Here is a 22102-nt window from a genome sequence, read left to right as displayed (position 1 = left end):
TACAAACTGAGATTTAAACCCCGAACATCAGTTAACCACCGATTTTCTGCAGCTGACAGTAAATAATGAATTACGCTACTAAATAATGGAGAGGACCTCTGAACATGAAACCTCACAAATAAAAGTAACAAATGAAACACGTCTGAAATCTCACTGTTGGAAACTCAGAAACCAGACATTAGATATCAAAAACAGGTAAAGAACTTGTAAATGTAAAACAGATTAAAGCACAAATCGTATCGGGATTGGTCAATCTTCAGTTAGTTCAGGGGTTAAGAATCTATAAGAGGAATGAATCGGGTGTTATCTTGTGTTGTTTTGATGCAGTTTTAAACTTATGATGACCAAAAAGACAGGAAAGAAGGGAGTCAGAGGCAAATGAAAAGCCTCCTCCTTCAGTTTTTGAGAGTGAAACATGAAGCATCTTTTACCATGTCTGTGACTTCTTTAAAAAAAACAAAAAAGTCCACAAACCAAACTAATGGAAATGAGGAAGCCATGCTTTCGTGCTATGATAGTTTTCCAGATCAAATAAAACTCCATAATCTCTATATCTTGACACATGCACAAAAAAAAGAAAAAAATATTACTTCCAGAACTTTGCATTCCAGCCTTCATCCCTGCAACACAGAGAATTCTGTGCGATGCGGTGACTTTTTGAGGCTAAATGTGAGCAGAGAAAACACTCAGCATGTAGGGATCACCTCTAAGCGCTAATGAATCATTCTGTTTCAAGTCAAAAGCAAGCAGGTAAAGCGGAAAACTGATGACAAAACAGTTCAAGGCTGATTGTAGAAACTAGGCACATTCTTTTCAGCTCTCTGCAGTAATTATGATGGTCCTGTTTGCTTAATAAACAAGAACAGAAGCAAAACTGACTCTCTACTTTTCTTTAAACTGAAAGAAAATCAGACAAAACCAGCAACAAATCATTGCCATTTTTAATTTTAAAAAGAACAATAAATGTCTCAAAGGTATAAGTGTATCATTTCGTTCATTAGGACCCCATTAATCTGTTTGTTTGTCATTTTCTTTTACTTTTTCTGCACTTTATGAATGTTGTCAAAGCTTCCAGAAGGTGTTAGCCCTTCACACCTGAGTATTCACCTTCATCAAAGCAAAATAACCCAATCATTTCTTCCTGAAATGTTAGAAATCCCTGTATTTGTTCCTTTAAAATTTGACCCGCATATAGAATTATGATCAAGCACGTGACGTCAGAGCGCTTATTAAATATTTATACCTGGTAGTCCAAGTGCGCATATCTTTCCAACTTCATAACGAGAGCGGGAGAGGAAGGCTGAGCGCTGAAATCCCTGAGGAGAGCAGAGGCGCCGCGCTGCTGAGTTTCAGGGACACTGAGGACGCGCCGGACTTTTTCTTTTTCCTAATTTCTCCCGCAATCCTCAGTGAAAGCAAAGAAGGATGCGCGCAAAACACCCTCCTCTGCGCGCTCCAAGAAGGCGATCAGCCCAGATGAGAACTTATTTTTAAGCCGGGGGGGCTGCACCAGCTTCTGACCTGTAATCAGTCTGTGCAAGTTCGGTTGTCCCCTAGACTTCTTTTGCCTTCATGTGCGCACGTGAGCCTCACATTGGAACCTGCATCAGACGCGGAGCGCAGACCAGCAGGAGGGTGATGGAACATCATGCAGCACTTTGAACCCATGGAGACATGGCACATAGGCTCCTCTCTGCGAGCAGAGTCAACGCCAGAATCGCCTTCATCTTCACCTTGTCAGTATCTTGCACGTACTTGTTCTACAACCTCATTATTTATCGCAGCGCAGTCATGAGGAACCAGGGATTCGAGGGGAAACAATGTCCGCCGAGCAAGAGCGCAGGAGGGAAGAAACTTCTTGGGAAACTGGAGAATTGCGCCTCGCTGGAACCCAGTTCTGCCGCTCAGAGGGGATCAAGTCATCTTCAAAGAAACACCCCCGCGGCCGCTGGAGGTCAGTGGACTGATATGAATTCAAGAAACATGAGCGTTGCGCAGAAATATGGAAACAAGAAGCTGCCTACTGCGTTAATTGTCGGTGTTAAGAAAGGAGGAACCAGAGCGGTGCTGGAGTTCATCCGGATACATCCCGATGTGCGCGCTCTCGGGACGGAGCCGCACTTTTTTGACAGAAACTATGACAGAGGATTGGACTGGTACAGGTGAGGAGAAACCCAGCAGAATACTTTGTCAAACTGTCTTATCTTTCCACCTAGGTGCTCGTTTGTCTGTGATTTCTGATCCATCGCTGCAACATCATTTTTAAGGAATTCTAAAACCTTGGAGCAAGGATCTACAGCTCAAACACATTCTTGTTGCTTCACAATCAAGCACCCTTATGACAACTTCCCACTTAGCAGAGAGATAATTTTTCATCAGTGCACTTGTCAGCACATGCAAGGTCATAGTTCACACGTGAAACAAAAGAGGAAGCACCTCAAATGGCACAAATAGCCCATAGGTTCCCATTTGCTTTTGAGCAAGGCATTGCCACGCTCTTGTCTTCATCGTTTCTTCCATTTGTTTTAATTACTCTTCATTTACCCCTGTTATGTTTTCTTTTTTTAAAATTACACAGATTCAGAGCTTCTTCTGAAAAGGGATCTTGCTTATTTTTGAAACTAGGTTTGCTTTTTTCTACCTGGCTGGTCATTTTCACACCTAAAGTGACATCCAAAAAATAAAAACTAGAGAAAATGGATGTTCGCGGCCTCCTCTGATGGACTAAAGCAGTAAATTAACATGTCGGGTAACTGTCTATCACGACTGCTGATAGCTGCCGCAGATCTCATCACGCTCAACTCTTTATGTACCTTGATTTCTATCTGGCTATAGGTTTCCTTTATTTCCACGTCAGTGATTAATTACAGGAAGTCCATAGTCAGGTTGTGGAGATGTAACATCTGAATAAGTTTCTGATACAGGCCAAGAATGGAATTTATGTCAGCTGATTTTTAAGCCAAGCATCTGCAGCTCATATAATATTTTTTTTATATTTATGTGAGTCACATCTTTGAAATAAATGTCTTTTCTCCATGCATTCAGTCAATACTCACAGATAAATCTGTTAAATCATAAAGCTCCGTGTGCTTTAAAAAATCCTGATCTTCAAAACAACTGAAAAATTCCAAGAGGAAAAGGCTGTTGATGTGTTTTTATTTAGACAAGTGTAGGAAAAACCTCATCCAACACTCCTGCCTTCTCACAAAGACCTGCCACACATTCGGTTATGAAAGCAGCTCTTTGCTGATTTCATTTTTTCTCAACAAAGCAATAATGATCAGCTTAAAAAAAAACTACAGTTGCAAGAGAAAGTTTCTGTATAAAAACAAACTTCAGACAAAAATCTGACCAAAGCCTAAGATTCTGCTTACTATTTTGTCCTTGGTTGCAACAAAAATAAGGATTGAGAGAACATCAAAGTCAGCCAGGATCAGCGGGTTTTCCACAACTTTTCTGAACACTTCATTAGGCAAAAAGATAAAATGCAGTGACATTTATTATTAATATTTCTAACATCCTTTTTATGTAGTTTGAATGCATCTTGAGCATTTACTAAACAGTTCCAGTACCTCTTGAGCCACCTCAACTGATCCACTTTAAATGTTAAATCCATTCCTTAAATATGTGTGAATCTAAGTGGAATCTGAAGAACAAAGTGCACTTGCTATGCTTGATATGTTTTTAAAGATACAGAATTATTAAAATGCACACAGATAACACAATTATTTGTGGTTGTTTGAGGGTTCGGTCGCGACTGAGTGGATGTGCTTTTCCACTTTGTTTCTCTGAAATTTACATGGGGCTAACAAAATTATATTTTTTTATTTACGGACTAACTGTTTATCTTTGAATTTAATTAAAATGTGTTTATTTTTATTTATGTATTATCTATATTTACTCCCTTTTTTGAATGCGTTCATTGACAAAATGCAACAATTTCCTGCTGCAAAAAAGCCCAAACCATTATTACACCACCACCATGCTTAACAGTTGGTATTAAATCCAATCTGAAAAGTATAAAAAATAAAAACACTGTTTCAAAAGTTTTTGTTTTTCCAGATCTAAGTTATTTAACTACATTTTATGGGAAGGAGATTTCCTTTATATACATTTTAAAAACAGCACCACACTCTCTCTGTGACGTAGTCCCCTTCCAGTCTAGAATTTAGCATTGGGTTGTTGTAAAATGTCCTGGAAGTTATTTCAAAATGGTGAGTGTATTCTAAGTTTCTAGGAAATAGCCTCAGAGACCTTCCTAGATTCACAAACAGCAGCAATTATTTTCTTGAAGATCTCTGCTAATGTCTTGTTGTGTTAGCACACACCTGAAAGCTCCAGAGGAAACTGCATGACTCCTGCTTTGCTCGAGGTCTGCACATCTGCTGATGATCCATTAAATGAGTTACATATGACTAGCAGTACCTGACTTCGACATGACCTCTCATTTTCCATGAAAACTGTAATGGAGCATCTAATTTTAAATATATGCTTTCTGCTTTGTAAAATAGATTTGGTTAAGTGCAAATAAACAGTGGAATATCTACTGCGTCATTAAAGTTTTATTTCAATTAATTTAAAGACTGGCAACAGCAGAAGGTTTTTACTTAAAGCTTCAGTTATTTTTATGGCTTCAATTATAAAGTAATTTAATATTTCTTTATTAATGTATTACTCCTATAAATTGACAAACACATGTTGTGACTTACTGTATATTTATCTTTAAATGTCATTAATTATTCTAACTATTAAATATTTACATTTAGTTATCAAATGATAATATTTGATTGTTTTCTTAATTTATTATTTGTAATCAAATTGTATGTGATCATTATCAATGTATTGATACACATCATGTATCAATACATATCAAGTGAACCCCACTCTACTCTTGTGATTAGGGTTGGCACCATCATTGTGTGAATGTGTGTAAGCATGGATCAATGGAACTGTGACTGTAAAGTAGAAAAGCGGTAGATAAGTTTATGCCATTTGTAATTTATACATATTTTAAAGTAACATTTTCTTTTACCTTCTATCAAAATTTCAACTTAAAATATCTGAAAACTTTTAAAAGATTTTTTCGAAGTTGCACAAAATAAAAGTCATAAAACTTCTGTCTCCGTGCATGCCTTCAGTGAAGTGTTGTTTCATCCTGAATGATTATAGCAATATTAAAACCTGCTATAAGCTACTGTGTGTCACTATAATCCTTTTGCTCCTCTGCGACTGTGACATACTGACACTCCATTCTACAGAATTTATAGTCTACAGCAAACTATTTATCACCAAAAGATTAAAGAATATCATTCATTCTGGATAAAACTGACAAAAGGGTGGGTCCAAGAGAGAAATTATTCCAGTGCGCCCTGAAACTTCAGCACCACGGATAGCTCCTTTAACCTATCAGTATGCAGAACGGGGATGCTACAAAAAACTGTATTTCACAGTTCTGGGTGCAGACAGATTTTGCACAATTTTTCTGACAGATAAAACGACTGTGAGTCAGGAAGCTTGTATCATGTCTAAGGATAAAACTATTTTGCCCTTGTATTCTCTGCTGCTACGGGAGGAGCCGGTTTAACTCGTGCTGGTTTGCGGCGCCTTCCGTCCGTGAAACCAGGGTTCGAATCTGGGCTGCTCCCTGTTCCCTTCTCTACTTCTGTGCCGGTCCCAAGCCCGGTTGCTTTGAGAAGGTTGCGTCAGGAAGGGCATCCGGCGTAAAACATTGCCAAGTTTACCATGCGACTTGTTCGCTGTGGCGACCCCTGACGGGACAAGCTGAAAGAGAAAGAAGATTCTCTGCTGCTACTGCTGGAGGATAAAGGCCCAAAAATGGAAGTTGACAAGGAAAACCATTTTGCCACCATGAGAATTTCAAAGACATGTTGTCACATCTGTGTAAAACTGAGTTACTCAAACTTTAGTTTCGTGTAAAAACATGGCTTGTAAAGGTTACCTGTTAAAAAGTCCAGAAAATACAACATGTAATGCCAAAGTAAGTCTCCTAAGTTTCATTGCACTGAACTGTTCATCAATTTTGTTGCATTAAATACCACAGACCATTTAGGCTGTATAGAAAAATACTGCAGTCTTCATTAAGCGGCCTTCTGAACAGAACCCAGGTTTTCTCTCATTTATTGTGTGCGGGCATCCGTGTTACCACGGAGGACCTGATGAAAAAGACATTCCTCTGCCACTGATTTCCTGCGTCTCTTCCATATGCTTTCCCCGTCCTCTACAGAATCACAAAGATCAAACAGAAACACATTGGTATACACCATCAAAACTTAAAAGGGCATCTCAGCTCTATTGATTTCACTCAAGTAAAAAGCACTTGTGGTTGCTTCTTGGGAAAGTGTTGAAATTATATGAGAGGCTGCAGCTACAAAAATTCAACCAAGTTCCCTTTAATTGGCTTGAGGAAGGCTGGAGAACAGGAGCGCCGCAAAAGGTTGATGAGGAGAGAAAGCTGGATGGTCCTCATTTAAAACAAAAAAAAAAAAAATATATACATTACAGGATGAGAGATTTCGAGCCCTAACTCTGCATTATTAATGAGCTGTCTGCATTCCAGTCCAGCTCTCAGATAGGTGTTGGTTAACATCAATTACGAAGAAGGTCTCTGAGACGTTTTCAGAATGCTAACAGTATGAAATAGAGAGATCATACCAGAAATCCAATAAATAGCTCAGAAGATCCTAATCCTCTCATATCTTCAGTCAATTAAGCAACCTGACATATCAGTTCAATACAGCAACTGTGATGGTAATTTGATAGGTGATTTAATAGGCCTTCGCATTTGACACTCAGTGTCTCAGTCGCCTGTTTGTGATGGTTTCTTAACTGTTATGTCATCAGTGCATGACTCAACACCTAGAAAATATTAATTCAGCTTTAGTACAAACCCACAAACCCCTGTGCCAACTCACGTGTAAACATTTAAGCTGCTTCCCACAGGATCAAGGAAAAAAAAAAAATTCTCATCATTCTGGATTGAAGCACAGTTCATGCACACATCATGCAAAATCACGTTTTTGAGCAATTAGGTGTATTACAATATTCATTTCTCTCTATGAGCAACCCAAAAGCTGTATTTTGAACCATTTTAAGCATTTCTGAGTATTCCTCTAAAACCTGAATTCTAAGCCCCTCCTCCTCCCACTCCACGAAAACAAGAGGGTCTCCATACCTATAAGTGAGAACAGCCCCTTCCAGGGAGAGGCTGCGCTGCCAGCACCAAACCCAGGCTAATATACACACAGACTCCGCGGAGCTAGCAGTGATCAGAAAAAACGCTCTCATTTTAGATGCACAACTATCTTTGCAAAAGTTTGAATGTTTATTTTCACGGATGAAACGCAAACACGCTGCTGAGGCCGACTCTAGGATGATGTCACAAAATGGGCGGAACCCACAACGAAAGCCGGTGCCTCCGAGATCAAGTCGTCTTACTTCCAGGTAGAAAATTACTTGGGAAAATAATATTTTATTTCTGAAAAAAAGTTGTTCTTTAGTGTGCCAAAGGTAACATCTTATATGTATTGACAGAGTTTACTCTGAAAGGCTTAAGAGAAACATGTTGTAGACCCTTTAAAATTCACCAGTTACTGTCAGTGCAACTTAATAAAAAAAACATTTTTTTTTAAATCACAGCTGATTGACTCTAACCAGATTTAATACCCATTTAACCACTTCAAGAAAGTCTAGGGATCATTGAGGTGATGTTGAAAACCACAGAGACAGAAAAAGAGACAGGAATCAGTATACTTCTTCAGGATTGAAGCACATTTAAAAACAAAACCAACGGGAGGCAGCCACAGTTCACAAAGTAATCCCTTGAGACTTGTTTTCAAGCCCAGATACTTCCTTTTACACTGATGGAAATACTCAGAAACTTAATTTTTCTAACTTTTGTTTGTAATCTCAGTTCAATTTCCCCATTTTTAGAAAGACTCTTGATTTATTTATGTCCTTTTCTGCCTGGATACCACAGACAACAAAGATTACAAACAAGAACCAACTCTTTTGATCAATTAAAGTAAGCTCTGTTTTTTTTGCCAGTCTAAAAACCTTTTTTCCTCAAACTTTGTGAGTAGATCTAATAATGATGACAAAATTATATCGTGTCTGACAAGTTTCTTTATTTTTTTGTGACATATTTGTGCACATACAGTGTCTTTGTAGAAAACGTGCATGTAAACTACTTTGCTCAACAACTTCCTGCCGACTTTTTTTTTTGTTAGTCTCCTCCTTTTGGCTAACCTAATTTGTTTGCAGAGATCCGATCCTGTCTGCGGTGTTCTTCATCTCTCTTTTTTTTGTCTCCCTTTCTTTTATCCCCCAACATTTTTAGAAAAAAAAATCTTCTAAAGATCTGCAATTTGACTGCTCTCCATTTGCAAATGTCCTTGACTGTCACATTGCTGGAGGCGATACTGTAAAGCCAGAGAGAGCAGTTAAGGGGCTCCTGTGCTGTTGTCAGTTAATACTTTGCTGTGAAGCTGCTCTCAAAAAGGTAGAAACTGCAGGGAGATGAGCGGCAACAGATAGGAATCTGTCTCTAAGGCTGATTAGGACCTTCACATAGTCACAGGGGCAGGCATTTGAAGACAATTTTGAGCCTGTAAACTATTTTCTGCTTTAGTTTGCACTGCTGATTCATGCTATAAAAGACAAAACAGCCTTTTCAAGCCTAATTGAATCTTTTTTATCAGGGAATTCCACTGACAGCTCAAAGCATTAACGTTTTTATAAAAATAAATAAAAATCACATTAAAACATTGGAGCAGCAATTCTCGTTTGGAATGGTTCAATTAAGCCTTTCAAAAGCTTTAAGCTCAGTTGTTATGTCTTCATTTCCGTGTCTGAGCACACCTTGCTCTGCCACATGTTAATGTGACAGCTCAGAGATCAGTTCAATTGAACGTGTTATTGCTCCAGCGGAGCAAGTGTCAGCCATTTTTCTCTGCAGGTCAAACCATGAATAACTGTTATTTCAAGGGAAAACAAGAAGCTGGAGTTAAATTGACAGCAGTTTAATGGGATTTTGTTCAGACCTGAATATTTTAAAACAACATTTTGTCATTCTGCAGGATATCAGTAGCCAGCTGTGTTCAGTGTATGTTTTGTTCAAGCTGGTAGCCAAATAATATGACAGAGTTTTGGGTTCAACTGGCTCTGGCTGAAGGGTTAGGCATTAAAATCCTGTTTACAGACAGACATTCTAAAAATGTAGCTATGTGATTCTGAAACCATACATATGTGGACTAACTAACCTATTAAATGTTTCCATGTGTGGCTGGGAGGATCTGGCTGAGAAGATGTCATGAAGATAACAACAGGCTGAGACATTTGTGCATTTTTAGCCAATGTGTCTCCAGTTAAATTAGAGAAATGGAAGCCGGGCTCTCCAGATTCGGAATTGTTATTCACTTCTGTTGCTCACTGAGCTTGCTTGGCAACAGGATTGTTGTAATCACCTGGACTACTGGACTGTTAACTCTTAATAACCTCCTGGAGGTGGCAGGCTTCTGTTGCTGGTGATTAATGATCGCATGTCATCACAGCTGTAATCTAAGTGAGTGATAGTTTAATAATGGAGCAGCCTCGCTGGAGTAGATCTATGCTGTCATGTCAGAAAGAAAGGGGTTGCCATTTTTAGGAGTGCTGAGGGAGAGACATTATGAGAATCCTGCAGCACAAGAGCAATTGTCTGCTCTGTCTGTCTGTGTAACACAAACTGTTAATGGGTTTGGATGGCAAGTAGCAGGTCTGGGTGCAATTTTGGATTTTTCACAACACATTGGAGCAAATACTTTGGACACTTTTTCAAATTTTAAATAAAAAAGTGATCAGATTTAAATGCCCTTTAATTTGCAATTCATCTATCAATCAAAAGACACTCAAATACCTTAAAATATGTTAGGATCTCCATAATAAAATTATTTCTAAATAACATTATTAAAAATAAACATGATTGGCTTTAGAATGTATCTCCGTCCTTTAAGTGCCAAAATTCCAGTTTTTTAAATAGGTCCTTTTATTCCCAAAGCCTGTGATGATCATTACTATGCTTACTGCTTAGAACAATGCAAGCAGTGAAGACTCCGAATTTATTGTGTTGCAGTTTTGTTAAATTACCCCAGAGACCAGACAAACATGGAATGTAATGGACTCTTTGATTTGGGGCTCTGTGTGGAAGCTTGCAAGTCTGCACACTACTTACTGGTTAAAGTTCATCATTGGATCTTGTAACGAAGAACAGTTGTTGTCAAGTGAGATAGTTGGGCCATTCACTTCCATCCAATGCAAAAAAGTTGTCATGTTGGATGCAACATTCGGTCTATGGTGGATCTTTTTTTTTTTCTCTTTAAACTGTTTTTTCTCAGCGGTAGAATGAGTCAAAAGGGGCAGGAATTTAGGCTTTGATTCATTGTAATGTTTGAATAATGTATACATTCTTGCACAAAAAAATGTTTTTTTATTCATATATATTTGTTGAACACACATTTAAAGTTAAATGTACACTTTTTTTCTAGTTACTGCATTTTAATGGTTGCAAGATAGGAGTTCCAAAATATGTAAAAACTAAAGAGAATGTGGTTTTACTTCAAAGTGGATAAATAAATTCAGAGTTCATTTTCGGAAGCGGAACGGTAATCAATGCTGACCTTTGCTTGTTCCAACGATGTGCATCTCTGATGAGCCTGAGACGCTCTTATTTAGTTAAAGCGGGTCAACGAGGCATCTGTCTGGAGCGGGCTGAACGGTTCACTGAAAGGCACACTGATCCGTGTTGATATGACGGCCAAGTTCTCCAGCTTTTGCTGTGTTGACTTTCTTCAGGACAGCTGGAGATTAGTGTAGGAACATTTAGCATTTTTGTCACGTATAATGCAGACATGTAGCTTAAAGAGCAGACTAGATCTATTAGTAATACTCTGCATTTAAAAAAAGCTTATTTAACGTGAATCAATTTAACCTTTTTATCAGTTTACAACCGTCTTAATATAATATATAGAAAAAAATACATTCAAAAAAATAATTTGAAAGCAAAAACTGAGGTGGTCTAGTCTGTTGCAGATCCATTGCTACATTTTTTATTAACTCAATAATTTTTTTTTATTTAACCTTTATTTCACCAGCTAAATTAATTGAGATCCAGTTCTCGTTTGCAAAGCCTGGACCTATGAAGTATGTTTTTGGACAGGAAACTGGAAGATTGAATTAAAAACACATTCCACATCAAAGAATATTTATCAAACCTTTATTCTGTGTGTTGGACTAAACTAAATAATAATTCCTTACAACAACAAGAAACAAATGAAAACCCCAAGACTTGGGGGTCAGATTGCAAGGGGACAAATAAATATCTTGGTATTTGCTGGTCCAGCATGAAAACATCGGAAATACATCGGAAATACTGTCTGATCTGAGGTTCAAATTACCGTTGAAGAATCTCCGTTAAAAGACAAGAAACTTCTGGGTTACAGAGAAAGTTTACTGTTCACTCTTTATGAGACGTTTTACAAAATCCAGAACAGGACAATAAACTGAAGATTGTCCTCCTCTGATTGGTCCAGAAGGCATACACTTGCTTTTCACTGCCATTGGCTAGACAGTGCTGTCAATCTGTCGTTATGCTGTCACAGTGTGACTTAAGACAGGGTTTAAAGTCACACAGGCCAACTTTTACACTTTTACACTCTTAGAAAACTATGATCAGTTACTTCAAATCAAGTCCAAACACAAGTCCCCTGTGTGAGAACATGAGGAGTGTTGTAACCAAAACCATCAATGTTTCTGTGCTACAATGTGCTGTTTTGTTAATAGTGAGAAGCAGAAATCCGACAGTTCAAAATGAAATGGAGACAGTGTGTGTTTAGCTGTCCATCCAATTACAGTAAAGTTCTGTGAGCCCATGTTTAATCAGACTGGGCTGATAGGACACAAAAATAAAAAGCCAAATAGGAACTTCTTCAATTACTGCTTCAGATTTTCTGCACTTGTGTTAATTTTACCAAAGTAATTAAAATGTCACAGCAAAGCTTTTAATGCATTCTGACTTCAACCAAGATGAGTGGAAAAGATTGGAAATGGCCCCTAAATTTGCAGTTGATTCTAAGTGAGTAATCAATAAGGACACTTCACTCAAATGTCAGTTAATCAACTATAGGTTTTGGATGTGTGTGCATGTGTGAGGGTGTTCTCTTCCCTCTGCATAGAAGAGAAAATCAAAATGATAAAATATAAGTTTCCAAAAGCAGCCATCCATCCACTCCACTGATGCTATTAGCGGGAATATTCGTCATCCTCTTAGAGCTGTTGCTACTTAAATGCACAGCTGAACTTAGATTCAGTTTTATCTTCTTATTGTAAAATGATTTGTGCAGAGCAGATAGCTCCTCGAGGGCACACTGATTGAAATTGTCCCCACGAAAAAGAAATTTGTTATTTCTCGGTTCTGACATTTGCCTCAGGTATCTCATGTTCTCCCTTTGACCCGACTCCAGCTATCTCAATGAGGAACACTTCAGCAAGGCTGCTGCTGCCATTTGCCAGGGTGATTTATTAAAATAATATCCAACATTTTTTTTGTCTGTATTACCTCCATTAGGAACAAATGCAAAGTGTTTTTCTATAGTTTGTGCTTCTAGTTTCATTTGAAGGAGCGAAGCATTTTTTTATTGGATTTTTAAAAATGAAGATATATTATTACTGCTTCCCAGAAACAGCCTCGGGTTCAAAAGAAATGAAGTTCTGATCTTAATAGGGTTAAAGGGGGTAATGATTCCCAAGTATCCAGAAAAGCTGGTCACACTGCAGATACCTAACCCAAAGATAAAGGGGATCCAGAATCCAATTCAATTCAGTGTAATTTTATTTATATAGCACAATATTACAACCATAGTCGTCTCAATGGGCTTCATACTGGTAACTGTATAGCAAACATGAAATCATAAAGAACATGAAATCATAGAATTTAATATGGCTAAACTAAACCAAACAGACTAAACTAAACTGGGTATCCCTACCCTTAGACCCTCCTTCTCTGTAAGGAAAAACTCTTAAAAAAAGGATTCCAGAACTCTTAGAAAGAATTAGCTTATATAACTCTACAACTACATGTTTAAATAGCCCAGAAGATGTGGTTCATCCAGATGAAGCTGGAGGACAGCCTGGGGGGTTTGAGACAAGTCAGAGGTAGGATTCACATCCAAGTGTAGGACCAGGAGCAGAGAACACTCTAACACTCCTCTGGGAAAGAGGGACAATGCATGAATCGCACTGCACCAAACAGAGGCATGGAGAACTAAATGATAAATAAATGAAAGGTCAAGAACAGAGGACAGAACCCCAGTGCACCATATTTTCTGCAGCTTCAAACTTCTAGCAGCCTACTAACAACTAATTATTAAGTTTAATTCAAAAATGTTAATAGTAAGTTAAATATTCTCTGATTACTAGCTAGCCTGACAATAAGCCTGTCCAACGAGAAACGTTTTAAGCCTATTTTTGAATGTAGAAACTGTGAGGAAAGACGAAAGGAATCATTAGCACACGTCAACATTCCAGTCAAACTTAAAATAACAAAAAAACCTGTGATTAGCACCTTTTTTGCCGCCGCTTAAAACTCCAAGTTGTTATAACTGCTAATTTCTTGTAAATTATCCAGAAAGTATTGAGGCTAAAAATGTGTCTGGAGTAAGGAAGCTAGCAAAAAAAAAGAGGGGAGGGGGGGTAGATAATTATAGATAACTTTCTTCTTTAACGCACTCCAATCATCTTTTAATATATTTTAAAATTGTTCCCAGTGGTCTTTTAAATATTATGTTGCAGTTTTTAGGCCAAAAACCCCACAACCTAATATTGCCGGTGCAATAAAAAAGGCGAGTGATATTGGAGCCTTCAAGACGTTCAGTTTTGAGCCAGATGCCAGCTCAGACAAAGAACATGAAGACGTACACTTATCTAGTTGTCTACAAGTGGATGCAGCGGAATGAGGCAGAAGCTTGTCCTCCCCAGAATATTTTCTACCCAACAAAAAAAATTGTTACAGAGTGCATTTTTTTTCCGTCTGGTGCTGAATCACCACGGTTTGAATCAAGAAATACTCAGAAATGACATTTTAAGGTTAACTGTTGTCTTTCTATATACATCCATCAGAAGAAAAAATGCTGCAAGACCATTTTAAAAACAACAGAAACACAGTTTTCTTCAAAGTGGGTCTTTAACAGACAAAAACACTTGGCAAAATATCAGAAAAGCAACTTGCACTGACAAAAATTTTCCAGAAAAAAACATAAAAAAAACATTATATACATGAGATATAGAACAATTTTACTTTAATGAGCAAAAGACTTGGCAATAAAGCATGTAAATAACTTGTATTAAGAAATATTTTCTAAAAACAACCCATTCTATGAAATATATCCAAGTTTTGTTGCCATGTATATTCAGTGAAATGGGTTAATTTCACAGTGCCCCATTATCATCCAAGCCATTAATTTGTTAAAATGTTAATATTCCAAACATTTGCATTTCCATAACACAGTCTGTTGTAGCTTGCATGGTTGTGTCACTAAAATCCCTCTTTTAGTTTCATTTGCTTAGCTTAGCTTAATCACTTGGTTTGTGGCTCAGAAGTGTTTTTAACTTTTTTTCACAGCTGCTTCTTTTCCATCACACGAGAAGCCTAACAGTGAGGCAAAAAAATCCCTTCACAGTCCACTGAGTTTTCTTCCCCTGGAACATGGATATGCCCATCTCTTTTTCTATTTTTTTTTTTTACTTTTTGCTGTTGATGAGTAGTTTCTCTGCGTCTTCCTTTCTCAGTACGTCAAACCCCACTGGATGCAAACCAAATGCATTTTGGAATTCTTTTGAATAGATGAGCATCCTCTGAAAATGTGCTTTCCCACATCACATCATCTTTATACCACATGCAAATAGGATTTTATCAAGAACTGACTGTGCCAACATGTGTCTGAGCAAGCCTTTGCAAAAAGGTTTCCTCTGTTAAATTGATCTGTAAAGTGTTTTCTCTTTATGTGTTTAATGTACTATAAAATTAATCTCTTTTGGGTCAATATCCTGCAAACTTCTGTGCTTCAGGTGTATTTGTCATACACATCTTGTGGTGCACGGTGTCCGTGTAGCAATCATTTAATCTATCCACTCCTAAAACTCCCTGGGAGTAAACAAACACAGTAACTGTAAAAATCAATAACTCCAGACAAGTTAGGCGATGCTGAAACTTCACCTGATGGACAGGCTCCTGTTTTTGCAACAAAGCTGTCAAGATGAGGGAAGGAATCCGGTGTGAATTATCTTCCCCAATTTAGCATCAGCTTTGCAAAGGGTGCCAGCTTCTTTCCCTTTGCCTGCATGTGTGCTAACATGTCTGCCGACACCAGCTGCCTTTGCTATTTTGAGCAGAACCATATGTGACCTTTCACTGTAAGTGTTGTGAGCTCGGTTTTGTGTTGTGACATGTTGCTGAGTTTATTTTTTTATTTTTATTTTTCTTGATCCCGCAGACACAGAATCTTCTCGGGAAGAAAGTGACAAGGCAGATATCAAGGACATTTTCTTCAGAACACATATGATGCCTTTAAACTATATACGCTCCAATTTATAACAGAATTTTTCTCTTTTTTTTTGTGAGATAGTTTGTGTATCCATACCATAAAAAAAGCTGCTAGGATAGGGACCATTGCCATAAAAGAATAATACTTCCCTGGTGGCCCTGAGGCACCCAGGCCAACTGTTCCAGATTCATAAATAAAACTAAACAGATCAATATTTCCTAGACTTTAGCAGTAACCTATTGCTGCCTCTACCCTCCGAGAGAAAGATTTGAGAAAGGTTAGGTTTTAATCAAAGCCTTCCTCCTGAAATAATAAAAAAGCGTGCTATTTATCATCATCGGAACGTTGCAGCAATGCGCCTGTAATCCAAAGACTGGTTGGCATGCAGAGACTAAAAAAATGTGCCAGTTTGGATGCAATATGCCCTCCAGTCTTACAAGAGAAATAAAAATAAATAAACCAACAGTCATAATTCCTCCCAAACTTCTGAATTACTATGCTGATGCTGCAGCCGAGTCACTTCTCAATCCGAGGGAAACAGAGAGCGGTAGATGTATAGCGGATCTCTGAATGGAAAATGAGGCATTCATTTTCTAAACTGCCAGCCCCACATGGTTATTAATCAACGTTTATGAAGCAAAGTGCCAAAGCTGAATGACATATTACACCTGGATGGAAACCCCTCATAACAAATATGACAAATGCAGTCATTTTCTTGTGGTTTGCAAACCCATTATCGTGGCAGCGTGATGATTATAATTGTGATGCATGTTTTGATTTTACAACCTGCCCTGTCATCAAAGAGTATCTAAAAGACATATTCACTGAGGGAACATTTGAGGGTTTGTTGAAAATGAGACAGTGCTTGGAAAACACAATCTTTAGGGAAACCTGTCATTCCAAAATTAGATCCTAGGTATTCCCCTTTTTCTTTTCCTTAATCGGTTCTTAGTTGAGCAAATTAAATATACACTTTTTTAGTTTTATTCTGGTTTGCTTTGCTAGGCAATGCCTTTTTACTTTAGGAAAGTTTCTTTATTTTTTTAATGGTCTTAAGGAAGTTCTTTTAATCAAACTATTTTCCAAAATCTTTTGCAAAGAGAGTTCCTTTGTGTCTCGCAGGAGTTATGATTTCAAAATAATCTGCAACAGATTACATTTGCAAGTCAGTTTTATGTTTTAAGTTTTAGTTTTTAAGGCTATAAAACCCCTTGCTACACACTTTTCTCAGGCAGACACTAAAAGTTTTACATTTTTTATGGTAAAGCAGTTTATCCAGAATGCTCCTGCTCTTGTCCAGAATAAAACCTTTAAGTACGACCTCATCAGTTCTGTATTTCTGTCCAACTTGGACAAATCTTGTCCACAAAGGCCCCACTTGGACATGGGGTACCTCAAGGCTCAATTTTAGGCCCTATTTTATTTTTGTTATACCAGCTTCCACTAGGCGCCATTTTTGGCGTGTCCCATCACTGTTATGCAGATGATATCCAGATTTATTCACCGTTAAAATCTGGTGGAGCCCAGTATGTAGATAACCTATAGAAATGTTAAGAGAAAGTTAAACTTGGATGAACCTAAACTTCCTCTGCTTAAATGAAAACAAAGCTGAAGTACTCGTGTTTGGGAAAACTGAACTTTTGACAGAATGCAGCAGTACCATTGGATCATTGGACTCGAATCTGTTTTCTATCAGAAATCTTGGGGTTATTTTAGGTAGTTTCAAATTCAATAGACAAGTTAGTGCAGTTTTTCACGCTAGCTTTTATCATCTCAGATTAATCAATACAGTAAAGCCATACCTCCCTCATGATACTCTGGAAAGAGTTGTTCATGCCTTCATCTTCTCTAGACTGGACTACCATAATTCCCTTTATTCTGAGATGGAGCAGTCCCTCCTCCGCCGTGTTCAGCTGGTCCAGAATTCAGCTGCCCGTTTACTAACGGGGACCAGACGGCGTGATCACATTACCCCAATACTACGCTCTCTACACTACACCGCCTGTTTCTTTTAAAATCGATTTTTGAATTTTACTCTTGACTTTCAGTGTTTATATGGTCTAGCACCTCTCTTACTGTGCCCCTGCAGAATCGTCACCCTCGTGGAACTTTGCGATCTGCAGATCAGATGCTCCTAGTGGTTCCCAGGACTCGACTTGTGACCAAGGCTGACAGAGCCTTTTCAGTGGTTGCGCCTAAACTGTCTCCCTTTGTCTGTGAGGTCTGCCAGATCCTTATTTGATTTTAAATCTTTGTTAAAAAGTTAGGTAAGGAAGGTAAGGAAAGTAAGGTATTTGTAAGGATAAAGTAACTTGGACACACTTATAACAAATGGGTGGTGCTGTTGGATAGTATCCTTCTGCTGCACTCTTGTCATTGGTAAGGTGCAACTACTGGCCTTTTACTGAAAGCCTGCGAATGCGCACTCACAGGGTGTGCACAAACTAGACTCTGTCTAATTCCCTCATCTCTAACAGTCAGGCTGGATGAAAAGGGCCCATACTTATCTGAACAGCACTAATGGCCCTTTGCGCAGTGCCCCGGATTTGCCGAGGTTGAAAGAAAAAAAAACATATAGCATGGCTGCATCTTACCACTTAACCAGTACTTACTCTTGCCAGATCTACAAAGGATTGCTATGACCCATTGCTTACTGCATGCCATAAAAAAAATGTGCATGAACATATTAACTAAGGACTTGCAAGCGGTCTTCAACCTTGATATTTTGTGCTGTTCCCCTGCATGCTCTGTACTCATTTGCCCATTTTTCGCCTACAGACAGCCCTTTTCTTCCACTATGAGCAGTTGTGGCAAAGCTTAAACACAATGATGGAAAATCCTTATATCAAGCTAAAAAAAAGGCATCACTGTTGATCATTTGAGGTTTTGGGCCTCAGATGAACAACAGTGATGAAGTCTTTCCTGATTTTTCCTGTTAAACTACGTTCGCACCGCACATTCACGAACACGCAAAAAGGTGCTACATTGGACAACCAGGGAGCGACTTCTCCATACTTTTTTTTCTGCCACCTACAACTGGAAGATGTTACAGCATATACCAAAGTTTACACAGACTTTTCATTGAAAATGGTTGCCTAAACATGTGTTGCTGAGGCTGGTATGAACTTGGCATTGTATCTATCAAAAATGAACAAAGATAGAAACACAAACTACAAAAAGTATCCATGTTACTTGATTCTTCTTAAAACCTCATTTTTTTCTGTAGATCTCAGGATTGTACCTCTACTAAATGGCCCTCAAATTCCTAATACCCCTTTCTGTCATTTCTGTTTAGGAATGACGTCAGGCGTCAGATCTTTGTCTTGGTGAATCGGATTTCAGAGCTGAAGCTGTCAGGCACACGTCCTACTGGCAAAAGCACAGACAGGCTTTCTCATGCAACAACCCCCCCTCCCAAACAAACCACACTTGTTCAGCCTCGTTTAATTGTGCTGTCATGGACTTTAGCATTTACCGAGCTCAGTGAAGCTTGTAGCGTTTGAAATATGGCTTTTGGTTTTTTCCTGTATTTCTCTAAGCGCTGCAGTCTGACCCTGAGGCAAATTTACTGGAACCTTCACTCCAGGGAAGATTCACAAATGCCTTAAATGCTTTCCTTTTGTAAATCTTCCTTCTTTCTGTAGAAAGATGGACTTTAATCTCTTAGGAAATCCTGTGCAGATTGATTTGTAGTCAAATTGTTTTTCCTGAATTGTTGGTTATGTTCTTTTTTTTGCCCTTGGCATTGAGTAGCAGACCATTACAACATTGCACATATTCTGGATACTCATTTGTGAGTATCCAGACTGCTCAGATTCCACAGTGTACAGTTTTGGTTTCTAATATTTTATCATTAATATCTGTTTTGTGCACTATTCTTCTCTCTATCCAGGGGATTAATGCCACGGACGCTGGACAGCCAGATCACTTTGGAGAAGACTCCCAGCTACTTTGTCACCAGAGAGGCCCCAAGACGCATCTCTAGGATGTCTCATGAGACCAAGCTGATCGTCGTGGTGCGCAACCCTGTCACCCGAGCAATCTCAGACTACACACAAACACTTTCCAAGAAGCCCGACATCCCATCATTCGAGGAGTTGGCCTTTACAAACAGAAGCTTAGGTCTGGTGGACACCTCCTGGAATGCCATCAGGATTGGGATGTACATCCTGCACCTGGAAAACTGGCTGCAGTACTTCCGCCTGTCGCAGATGCACTTTGTGAGCGGCGAGCGCCTGATAACAGATCCAGCAGGTGAAATGGGTCGTGTTCAGGACTTTTTGGGCCTCAAACGGATCATCACAGACAAGCACTTTTACTTCAATCGAACCAAAGGTTTCCCGTGTCTGAAAAAGCCGGAGAGCAGCAGTCAGCCACGATGCCTCGGCAAATCTAAGGGACGGACTCACGTACAGATCGAACGGGACACCATAGAGCAGCTGCAGGAGTTTTATAGGCCGTTTAACATCAAATTCTATGAAACTGTGGGACAAGATTTTAAGTGGGATTGAATGTAAAGATGTGCTGTTCTCAAAAAGCCTACCTCCACAGATATGATACAAATAGATAACATTATACCTAAAATATATTTAAATTTCAGATTATCATAAAGGTATAGAAGTCACAATATAAAGTTTAATTCAGCGAATGTGTCATTATGTGGGTCATCTTGGTCTGGTAATAGTTGCATTTTTTTGGCTTCCTATTGTAAAGTGTTATGGAGAAAAAATATTTACATTTATGGATAAGTAAAATGCCCCTCTTTGTTTTCATGCTGCCAAAAGACCATTTGGTTCCTTGCCGACACCTTATAGCATTATTTTCTCACAAAGAATATACAATAAAGACACAGAGTGAATGTTATAACTTAATTGCCTATTTCTGCTGGGGGGTTTTTAAAGTTTTTTTTTGTTTTTTTTTTAATAAAATTACTTGGTTTTTAGTGAAAATAACTTTCCTTCCAAATGTCAAACTAATCAAAAATCAATCTGATTACTCTGCAGTTAAATCAAGGGGCTCCGGAAAAGTCACATGTACTAGAATGAAGGTGAGAGTTTATTTAAGAAAAGTAATTTAAAGCTGATATAAAAGGTTTTCTCTTGTTTTCTTTCAATTGCACTTCTTGTTGAAATTTCTGTAATGACCACCAAAATAAAAGGCCAATATTTAAATCAAAGTATCTATTGAAGACATGCTTTTTTTGTATAAAAAAAATAAATAAATCTACAGTACATTGCAAAACAAAATTCTTTAATATTTTTGCATGATTTGTTTCTTTAGGGTTGTCTAACCTGATCAGATACTTCCATGTCTGAACTCAAGGTTGCCATGTTATACAATATAGCATCAATTTTCACCCAAATTAACACTGAATTTGTGTTGTAGAAATGCTCCATCGACTGTCAGCAAAATGCCTGCAAAATGTTGCTGCTGTTCGGTAGAATGTTGAGCTTTTTTGTTTTTTACAAACAGCTTGCCTGTAATCTTAGATTCTCATTCTTCTTTCCAATCCCAAAATGGTTAGAGGAAAACCAACCATCTACTAATTTAATTGGCAACAGACTGAGACTTACTTTTTTTTTTTTTTTTTTTTTTTTTTTTTTTTTTTAACTTGTCCTGTCCAACAGCTAGGCAAACAGATGAGAGCTGAGGGCCTCTTGTGTTGGACATATTTTATTTTAACAAGAGGGGTTATTCATCTTCAGACAAACCAAAGGTATGTCTGAATAAACCCCTTTTGTAATTGAGGCCAAAATTTATTAATTTCAATCATGTTTGAAAATCTTTGGTGTTGGACCGGACGGAAAAGGAAAGAGGGGAAGAAGAGAGAGGGACGTTAGAGAGAGGGGGGGGTAGGAGGGTGATAATAGGAGGGGAAGGGGGGTAAGACCATGAAGCAGCATAGAGCAGACAGGTTTACTGGTTGTTTATCGTTACGGTACGGTTCAAATGTAGTACAAAAAGGGCGGGGCCTGTTCACACACACTCAAATATTATCAACACACCTGCTAGCCGCAAAAATGTCCACATGTCAACATGCACACAAAACAGATAGTGTTCACGAACGCATACCTATGCCTTTAAACCAACTAGTGTGAAATCTTTCATTCATTCAATCATGCAAACTATTAGTGCAAAGGTGAGCTAACACCTGTGCTCAGGTGAGTGTTTATGTTCTTCTAAAATGGATGGTGGAATGTGAAAAGAAGGAGGAGGAGCGCCCAGCCACCCCCACACCCATACCCCCGCCGCAGCAGCAGCGGCAGCCGGAATTCCCCCAACGCCACACGGGAACAGGCAGGGAACAACCGCCCCCCGGGCGACCAAGACCGCCACCCAGGCCAGGGCCAGCCGGACCGCCGCGAGGCCCCCAGAGCCAGAGAGCAGGGAGGCGCAGAGGGAAAGAGAGCGCCGCCCCAGCCCAGCCAGGAAAGCAGCCCCCCGCCGCGCCGGAAGAGCCCAACGCAGGGCCCCACCGGAGAGGGACGCCCACAGCCCCAGACGAGCAC

General features: G+C 38.8%; 1 protein-coding gene across 1 annotated transcript; it reads left to right on the top strand.

Annotated features, from left to right (window-relative positions):
• The first annotated feature begins 1277 nt into the window (after nucleotides 1–1277).
• hs3st2 (heparan sulfate (glucosamine) 3-O-sulfotransferase 2) lies at nucleotides 1278–20769 on the top strand. Its single transcript, XM_004071593.5, has 2 exons — nucleotides 1278–2162; nucleotides 19486–20769. Exons 1-2 carry the CDS (start codon nucleotides 1675–1677, stop codon nucleotides 20102–20104), a joined length of 1107 nt encoding a protein of 368 aa, XP_004071641.1. The 5' UTR covers nucleotides 1278–1674; the 3' UTR covers nucleotides 20105–20769.
• The last annotated feature ends 1333 nt before the right edge of the window (nucleotides 20770–22102 follow it).

The sequence above is a fragment of the Oryzias latipes genome, chromosome 8, assembly GCF_053564925.1.
Source record: "Oryzias latipes strain Hd-rR chromosome 8, Olatipes_Hd-rR_3.1".
Lineage (NCBI taxonomy): Eukaryota > Metazoa > Chordata > Actinopteri > Beloniformes > Adrianichthyidae > Oryzias > Oryzias latipes.
Note: the sequence above shows the minus strand (reverse complement) of the source record. Positions and strands in the feature narration are given on the sequence as shown.

Excerpts from the sequence above, each read along its gene's own strand:
- hs3st2 (XM_004071593.5), top strand. The coding sequence starts at position 1,675 with ATGGCACATAGGCTCCTCTCTGCGAGCAGAGTCAACGCCAGAATCGCC. Across the intron at positions 2,163-19,485 it reads AGAGGATTGGACTGGTACAG|GGGATTAATGCCACGGACGC; the intron begins GTGAGGAGAAAC and ends CTCTCTATCCAG.